Raw genomic sequence first — 9858 nt, 5'->3', positions numbered from 1 at the left:
CAATGGTCGAATTCATGTCTTCTAGTAGTTGCAGTAGTAACAATATCAGTTGATATCCTATTTTAGTTACTAGTGTTATTTATTAAAATTCAAAATTTTGATTAAATGTAGAAGATACATCGCATAATAGTAATTGAAAGGAGCTATGAATGCTAAGAGATTTTAGTAAATCATTTAAAGATAGTAACGGATATAACAACAATTCAATAACAAATCATCAGTTTTCAGTTTCCTCCTTTTCTATCTGCTTCAATGTATTTTGAACATATATTAGACTTTTTGTGTTTTTTTTTTTGGTAGAAAGGAAAATACGCGAAGCCTAGATACAAGAAAAAAAAATTAATTATTACTTGATTCCACAAGGATATTCGAACAGATATCTTCTTCTAGTAAAGCCTTGATCTCGGACAACGGTTCTTTAAATATCACTAAATAATCAATATCATTACTAATTATCTTGACTAGGCGATCCGTCACTTTATTATTTGTGTATTAATACTATAATTAGAAATAATTAATATTTTATTAGCAATATTACATCAATCTTTTCATTGTATTTGTTACCATCAATATGTTAAAATATACTTATAACAACCTCTTTCCTAAATTAATATGTTTATTTAATAAAATAAATAATATGCATAATCATTAAGCGTTTCATAGATTATTTGCAAGTATATTTATTAAAGATATAAATTTTCATCCAACATATTTTTATACAGTTGATAACAATAATTTATATATTAAAGGAGTAAATAATTAAAATATAATGAGTTTAAATCACTACTTTAACCCTCTTAACTCTCTTGGATAAAAAGGAGGTCAAAATATATTATATATAGATATAGATTAAATAAAAATAACTAATCATAATAAAATTTAAATTTTATAAATAAATTAGTTAACTTTGTCTACAAAATAAAATACTTAAATTGCACTTATTAAGTTCTAATACCTAAATTATTTTTATTGCCTTTTTATTCTACCTAAAATGCCTTTTATTATTATTTTTATACTATGAAGCATATGGATACAAGTTATGCCTTGAAATAAAATACAATTCCGAATTTGCTTTGTCTATGAACAAGGAAGCTATAAGTAATGCAACTATGAATCTCATGGAGAGTTCGATCCTGGCTCAGGATGAACGCTAGCCACATGATCGTACAGGAAGTGGTGTTTCCAGTAGCAGACGAATGAGTAGCGCATAAGAACTTGCCCTTGAGAGGGGAACAATAGTTGGAAACGACTGCTAATACCCCGTAAGCTAATGAGCAAAAGGAGGAATCCGCTCAATAAGGGGCTTGCGTCTAATTAGCTAGTTGGTGAGGCAATAGCTTACCAAGGCGATGATCAATAGCTGGTCCAATAGGATGATCAGCCACACTGGGACTAAGACACGAACCAGACTCCTATAAGAGGTAGCAGTGGGGAATTTTTCGCAATGGGCGAAAGCCTGACGGAGTAATGCCGCATGGAAGTAGAAGGCCCACGGGTCGTGAACTTCTTTTCCCGAAGAAGAAGCAATGACAATATTTGGGGAATAAGCATTGGTTAACTCTGTGCCAGTAGTCGCAGTAATATAGAGGATGCAAATGTTATCTGGAATGATTGGGTGTAAAGCGTCTATAGGTGGCTTTTTAAGTCCGCTGTCAAATCTCTGGGCTCAACCTTTGATAGGTGATGGTGTCACACTCCTAACTCGTATCAGTCGTTGGAACATAGTTACAAAGCATTACCGAAATAAACAGATCAAATACTTATATTTCATAATATTTAACATTCATGTCAGATATTATTTATAAACTCTCTTATATGAACCCTCGATGCCTAAAACAAACATTAGAAACAAGATGGGATTAAACCGGGTGCACAGAAAATTTTTCGCAAAATCTCAAAATTTTTCTAAGGTGCAGGGGACACGCACTCGTGTGGTCAGGCCATGTGGGTATTTGAAATGGGGCACACGACCGTGTCCCAACCCATGTAACTCTTTGACTTGAGTCACACGGCCAAGTCACACGCCCTTATGCTAGGCTGTGTGTAAGTGCAGGGGTCACAATGTCAAGCCACACGCCCGTGTGTCAGGCCGTGTGATAAATCCTGAGCATTCTGTTTTGAATTTTAAAGATGCAGAGGACACACGACCAATTCACATGCCCGTGGGCTAGGCCATGTGTCACACACGGCTTAAACACACGCTCGTGTCTCTGCCAGTGTGGACGAAATAACTTTATTTCCAAGCTATATTTCTCACCCAAATTTGCCTTCCACCTACATTAACATTTTAACTCATTCACAAATCAATTCAAGATAATTAATTCAAGCCAAAGTTATGTTTTAAACATGTCATATTACCATATATTATCTCAAATCAATCATCAATATACCTATATGTTTTTCATCTATCAATCATACCAAACACTCACATTGAACACGATATTGCCTCTTATATATACATCAAAATATGTCCAACATAAGTCATTCCAATGGCTTATTACAACAAAATGTTATTAAGCCAATATTAGCCAATTTACCTTATACATGCCGTTATAACCAAAAATTAGTTTTCTATATGTACCGAAATGGGCCGATGGATAGTGTGATGTGTCTCCGACCAACTTCCAACCTTAACGAGCTTCCGAGCTACTATAAAACAAAGAAAATAAAACAGAGTAAGCATTTAATGCTTAGTAAGTTCGTATAACAGGAAATAAACTTACCATTCATTTACATTTAAGGTAAGCATACAAAATGCATCTAAGCAATTTGGCTAATAGCCTAAACACACAACTTCATCAACATGTTAGTCATATATTTCATGTGAATACCAAGAATCAGGGATGAGCTCATCAATATCAAATTTCCATGTATTTTGTGTATATACATGTAACATTTCACCTTGAATTCATTAATTTTCTCATATCAAGATTTTGCCTATTGAATCATTTAAAATATCGATAGATACCCAGGTAGTACATATGAAGTGTACAAATTTGAAATCCGTCAATTCATATTCGGGGGTGCTCATTAAAGCAAATAATCGGGAAGCTCTCTCTCGAGCCATATAACAGGAAGCTCATGTGAGCCAAATAACGGGAAGCTTATCCAGGCTGTATAACAGGAAGCTAATAAGAGCCATAATCAAGAAGCTCATGCGAGCCAATAACAGGTAGCTCCAAAGAGCAATTAACGAAAAGCTCCAGATAGCTATATATCGGGAAGTTCAAGCAAGCCATATCAGGAAGCTCACGAAGAGCCATATAATGAGACGTTCATAAGAGCTGCAGTGTGCCCACAACACATGCAGGATCACGACCGATCGGGATGCTCCAAAGAGCTATTATCGAGAAGCTTACAAGAACCATATAAAGGAAAGCTCGAGAGGGCTATTAACGGGACACTCTTTTAAGCAATGGTGTGTCTGCAACATATGCATAACCACAACCAATACGGGAACCCTATATCCATCAAATTTCATTTATTCAAACGAGACTTAATACTTATCGATCATTGTCGGATATGTAATTAATTTCATGCATGACAATTACACAATTCACATACACAACATTCAATTCAAACATATACATATACAATTTAGTTACATGAACTTACCTCGACAATGTTTGTGAACTTGTATGCAACTAATCCGTTACTTTTTCTTTACCTCGATCTAGCTCCGTATTTGATCTATTCGGATCTATACGAGTAAATTTAGCTCAATTTAATACAATTCATATTCAATTCACATCCTAGGAAAAATTACCATTTTGCCCCTATACTTTTAATTAATGACGATTTCGTCCCTCGACTCGGAAAATAAACTTTATGCAATTTAATCATTATTCCAAACCTAACCAATTTTTACATGTAACATTTACAACCCAAGTAATTCATAAAATTCTAAATTTTCCCATAAATTTCACATCTTTACAATTTAGTCCTTAAATCACAATTTCATCAAAATTTATTTTACAAAAGTTGTTTATTTATCAACAACCTTTCATTTTCTACCATAAATTTCATAATTCATACATATTCATCCATTGAAAAACCCTAGTGCTTTGATAAATTTACAAATTAATCCCTGAGATAGCTAGATTAAGCTATTACGATCTAGAAAACATAAAAATTATTAAAAATGGGACAAGAATGCTTACCCAATTAAGCCAAATAAGCTTGCTTGAGTTCTCTTATCTTAGCTAGGGGTTCCATAAAAAAATTTGGGAAAGATGATGAAAAGATGATATTTTATTATTTAATTAACTTATCATCTTTTATTATTTCAACTTTCTAATTTAGTCCTTTTTATCAAATTTTCCATAGGTGAATCATCATACTTATCTACTATCTCCTCTTAATAGTCTATTTGTCATATAAGGACCTCCAATTTTGAATTCCATAGCTATTTGATCCTTTTAGCTACTAGAATTCAATTTTTGCATTTTATGCAATTTGGTCCTTTATCAATTAATCATGTAATCAATAAAATTTTCTTAACAAAATTTTTATACGATATTCCTATCATAATGCAGACCATAAAACAATATTAAAGTAAATTTTCTTTCAGACTTGAATTTGTGGTCCCGAAACCACTGTTCTGATTTCATTGAAAACGAGTTATTACATATGGAAACTACCAAGCTGGAGTACAATAGAGACAAAGGGAATTTACGGTGAAGCGATGAAATGTGTAGGGATCGATAATAACACCAATGACGAAAGCATTTTGCTGGGCCGACATTGACACTGAAAGAAAAAAGTTCGGGAGTGAATGGGATTAGATACCCCTGTAGTCTTAGCTGTAAATGATGGATACTAAGCGCTATGCGTATTGACTCGTGAAATGCTGTAGCTAACGCGTTAAGTATCCTAACTGGGGAGTACGTTCGCAAGAATGAAACTCAAAGGAATTGACAGGGGCCTGCACAAGCGGTGGAGCATGTAGTTTAATTCGATTCAAATCGAAGAACCTTACCAGGGCTTGACATGCCACGAATCCTCTTGAAAGAGAGGGGTGCCTTAAGGAATACAGACACAGGTGGTGCATTGTTGTCGCCAGCTTGTGCCGTAAAGTGTTGGGTTAAGTCCCACAATCCTCGTGTTTAGTTTCCACAGTAAGTTTGAAACCTTGAGCAAACTGTCAGTGATAAGTCGAAGGAAGATGAGGATGACGTCAAGTTAGCATGCCCCTTATGCCTTAGGTGACACACGTGCTACAATGGATGGGACAAAGGGTCGCAATCCTGCAAGGATGAGCTAACTCCAAAAACCCGTTCGCAATTTGGATTGCAGGCTACAACTCACCTGCATGAAGCCGGAATCGCTAGTAATCGTCTGTCAGCCATACGACAGTGAATTCGTTCCTGGGGCTTGTACACACCGCCTGTCACACTACGGGAACTAGTCATGCCCAAAGTTGCTACCTTAACCACAAGGAGAAGGATGCCGAAGGTAAGGCTAATGACTGGAGTGAAATCGTAACAAAGTACCCTTATTATATTATAAAAAAATTAATAATAAGAATTTAAAATTTATAAATAAATTAGTTAACTTTGTTTACAAAATAACTAAAATTTTCTTATTAATTTTAATGCTTAAATTATCTCTATTGGTTTTTTATTCTACCTAAAATAACCCTATTAATTTTTATACTCTTAAAGCACCTTTATTTATATTAAATAAAATAATTAATAGTAAGTAATTAAAATTTATAAAAATTAACTTTATTTACAAAATACTTAAATTATCTTTATTAATTTCTAATGCTTAAATTATTTCTATTTATTTTTTATTCTACCTAAAATACCCTATTAACTCTTGAACACTACTGATTTTATATAATATATAAATTTCAATTACTCTTATATTTGTTTTTTGAAGTTTTTTTAAATAATATAAAATTTGTCTTTTTTCCTAGTCATTGTTGATCCCGGGGCAGTTTGGTCATAATAAGATGATTAGAATCATGCTTGTAAACCTTCAGTCAAAAGGAGATACAAATTATTGAGGATTATTCTCAAACAGCTGGGAGACATGGATGAACAAGAATTTCGGCGCCTTCTTGATCTCTTCCCTGTTGTTCGATCTGGTGATTACCATGTAAATTTCAAAACCCCTCTTTATTTTTTCTACACCATTTTCTAATTCTAATCATTCTTTTGTTGTTCATTTATCTCTGGCTCTCTCATCGATCTTTTCCCTCAATTTCACCTTTTTTTTTCTTCTTTTTCCGCCCTGAATTGATAGGTTTAAGGTTTGTGAATTGCGTTAGTTCCACAATGTAAAACGTTCTGAGAGATCCTCGTTTTGTTTCAGTGCTATAATAATCTTATGTCTTACCATATTTAAATCGGTTTTTTTGTGATTGTGACGACCTTTTCTTGGATTTGATTGATGATCTGTGTGTTTCATGCATCTGTATTTGGAAAGAGAGTATTGTAAGGGTTTTTACGGGACTTAAGCATAAACCAATTCTATTAGTGCTAATGTTTTTGCTCGATGTTGTCAAAATGATGCCTTTTTAAGCTGTTTAAGGATTTAATTGTCTCACTATTGAATAGAAACATCTGAGATTCTTACTTGGCTTTAGTTGCATTCACAAATTGCTTGACGGGTGGCAGTTTTCTAGTTTAATTATGTAATTTCCGATTTTTATAACTGAAAGCTGTTGATGCATGCAATAATGTTTACGGCTATGACAGCAGTCATTCTGATACTAAATTTTTAGATTCATTTTGCTTGAAATTATCTTTAAATGTTTCAGGCCGAGTCTGCTTCATCTAGACAAGCAGCTTCTTGTTCAGCATCAAATGAGGCGGTATTTACTAAAACTGATTCATCCCCTTACTCCTCTTTCTATAATTGATCAATGTTTGTAGTATTCCGTTGAAATGTCTCCGTTATATGCTAGCTTGTCATGTTTTTCATTTGCTAAACAGATTAAGGACTGGCAAGATGCATGGCATGATGAAAGAAAAGAAACAGAGAATCAAGGAACTGATCTGCACGGTAAGTTATTACACACAGTCCATAGAATAAAATATCTCCATAAAACTGTATGGATAAGAATTTTGATCTGTTGTCAATTGATCCCTTTATATGTTAAACTTTGGGGAAATAATGGACGGCTTACATTTTCTTTTTTCGAAATATAGTCTTGCAACTTTTTTGTTTACATGCATGTATTCTTTTTGACAGATAAGTTCTGGCAGAAGCTAAAGTTGACAGCTGAGAAGAAGGTATGCCTAAAATATAATGACTCCAAGTTAACTAAATTTTCAGTGTTCTAAATTCTTTAGGCTTTCTTGAATTTATTCTCTTCTGAACTGGCATATTTGTTGCAATATATGTAGAAGTTATTATGATTCTGATGAAATTACTTACTACTGGACTATAAAATTCAACTGGCAACTTGAATGGTTTATTGTGGATTTGATGAGGCAAGGTATCGTTGGAATCAAAACGTTTCTTTTCTTCCACTGAAAACTAACCTCGTACTTTTTCTGATTAATGAAATTAAAGAAAGAAGTAAAAGTAGTACCAACGTGGTTTTTGTGTTCAGATACAAAATTTTAAGCAGAATGCGTTACTTACCGACATGTAACTAAAATTTGTAGATGTTTCCTGCCATCTGATTTTCTCAGTACTTAATGATCCTCCCTCCCATGGTCCTTAATTCCCATGCAGAGCTCCCTGAAATCTTCCTAAAGTCTTTAATTTCCATGATTTTTCCTTTTCTTTTTTTTTTTTTGTTGCTTGAAACGTCAACAAAGTTTGTTAAATTGTAATAAGCCATCGTAGTGAGATTGCTTCTACAACACCAATAATTTGATTCTTGAGGGGCCTTTACATTCTTTCAACCATTATTCTGACACCATCTCTTTTCTCTTTCAGCCTTTTTTCTATTATGCCATAGTTGAAGATCTTTTCTATTAGTTATACAATTGACAATTCACAAGCCTCTTGTGATGATAATTACTGAATATTTTGAATTAAAAGTTTTGGTTGGTTATGAGCTCTAATAATAACTGAGGGTGCAAAGCACCTAATATTGTCTTCAATGGTGCTGCATCAAGAGATCCAGCTATCCACCAGTGTCATGGGAAACATTATAACCTTTTTTTAAATAGTTCTGGGGCTAGGTGAATCATTTGTGATGATATAGACTATAGAGTGAATACATGGTAATTGCTAAAATTTTGATTATTTATGTGCTTTAACGATAAACTTGGTGAAAAGCATATGTGGTCCTAGATGACTCACACCAAGAGTTCCATCTTGTCAGCTATTCTCATGGGGCAACTGTGGCTTGTGCCTTTGAATTTTTTCTTTTTAAATTACTAGAAGTATTCTGCTTGAAAGAAGATAAATTTTAAAGTATTTTATTTAGTTCTTATTAATTAATTTAATTGAATTTGATGCTTTATATTGTTTATTAGAGTGAGCATTTCTTATGACATAGAACCTTTATTGTCCTACTCTACATAATGCATGGCAGTAATGAAGCCTTTTAAGCTTTATGTGCTCTCTTTTGGGAATGATTAACAGAAAATTGCAGTTTTACTTACCATTGATGCATAATAACCATAAAATGCTAAATAAGAAAGAGAGAGCTCCTCTCTTGTACAGGCTCTTAAAGGTTAGGTCACTACCTGCCTTTGCTGAAGAGGTTTACTTTTTACTACCCAGAGGTCATATAGATTGGAACCCAGAGTGATAAGAATAGAAATTAGCAGGAAAAAAAGTTTGAATCGAATCTTGTCTCTGCAGTAGCCTGCAGTTATGCATGTTGCAGTTACATGCCAAATCATCCATAAAAGAGCTTTTGCTACTGAAATGGTTCTCGCCTGTAACCCCAAATGTTATCATCTTTTTCTTGGTTTTGAGGTTCTTATGGGATATTTTTGTTGAGTTGATTGTAAATTACTGTTGTCATAGTAAGTTTTTGGTTTACTGTTGATACAGTTCCAATGCTTAATAATAGTTAATGACAATATGGTGCTGGAAGCATTTTAAACATGTTAATAATGGCTACTTGTTGACTGACATAGGTTGGTGCAGCAGAGGCAGACAAACTTTGCAAGGCTTTTCAACACGTTCACAGGAAACTTGTATGTCTATTTTAGTTAATCCCACATAACCATTGAATATTTCTTATGATTAATTTCCAATTTCTGATATTTGATTGGACAAAACTTCAAAATCTTTAATCATTTGCAGGTGTACGAGGGGCTGAGTTTTGAAGCTGCTCAGAAGTTCCTAAACTCATGAAACTGCTGAAGAGATAGTCCCTTCATGGCTAATACCTGTTTTATATTGTTAGGTTCTTTTCTTCATCTGTTTTTTTCCCCTTCTTGGTTATGAAGAAGTTGCAGAACCTGTTTTGGGAAAATTTATGATAAAAAAACTATTCTTGTTGTGCATTGTTAAATGAGTTTCATCGTATTTGACAGTCATTCTCAATGTAACCTACATTCAAAAGATTAAGACATCCTAGACTTTCAATTTTATACTCAGCTTGTCTCATAAGCGTCTCTACTCATGGGAAAATGAGGAAGAGCTTATTTTTGGCTTTTGCCCATTTCTGTTTTAGTTCTCTATCGTTCACTCATCAGACATTTCTGATGTTACTCTTTACCATATTGAAACTATTCATCCTTTGTTTTTTGAATAGCATAGTTGTTTTTTTCTTCTGTAATTATAAAGACCAAAAAAATAATAAAGCCGTATACTTAGATCAATAGGTTCCTGTAATAATGCATGGAAATTTCTCAGCTCATTGAAGATTTTTAAGTCCTTGTTGTCTCCTGTAGTTGCGGAAATTGGAGCAACTAGCTGGCAATGGGGCAAGGTGGG

At 33.7% G+C, this 9858-nt stretch overlaps 1 protein-coding gene across 1 annotated transcript; it reads left to right on the top strand.

The window, feature by feature from the left end:
• The first annotated feature begins 5937 nt into the window (after window positions 1-5937).
• On the top strand, window positions 5938-9514 carry LOC105799326 (uncharacterized). Its single transcript, XM_012629828.2, has 6 exons — window positions 5938-6102; window positions 6767-6820; window positions 6942-7011; window positions 7201-7241; window positions 9054-9113; window positions 9223-9514. Exons 1-6 carry the CDS (start codon window positions 6037-6039, stop codon window positions 9271-9273), a joined length of 342 nt encoding a protein of 113 aa, XP_012485282.1. The 5' UTR covers window positions 5938-6036; the 3' UTR covers window positions 9274-9514.
• The last annotated feature ends 344 nt before the right edge of the window (window positions 9515-9858 follow it).

This window comes from Gossypium raimondii, chromosome 9 (genome assembly GCF_025698545.1).
Source record: "Gossypium raimondii isolate GPD5lz chromosome 9, ASM2569854v1, whole genome shotgun sequence".
In the NCBI taxonomy this organism is placed as follows: Eukaryota; Viridiplantae; Streptophyta; class Magnoliopsida; order Malvales; family Malvaceae; genus Gossypium; species Gossypium raimondii.
Note: the sequence above shows the minus strand (reverse complement) of the source record. Positions and strands in the feature narration are given on the sequence as shown.

Excerpts from the sequence above, each read along its gene's own strand:
- LOC105799326 (XM_012629828.2), top strand. The coding sequence starts at position 6,037 with ATGGATGAACAAGAATTTCGGCGCCTTCTTGATCTCTTCCCTGTTGTT. Across the intron at positions 6,103-6,766 it reads TTCGATCTGGTGATTACCAT|GCCGAGTCTGCTTCATCTAG; the intron begins GTAAATTTCAAA and ends TAAATGTTTCAG. Across the intron at positions 7,012-7,200 it reads TCAAGGAACTGATCTGCACG|ATAAGTTCTGGCAGAAGCTA; the intron begins GTAAGTTATTAC and ends TCTTTTTGACAG.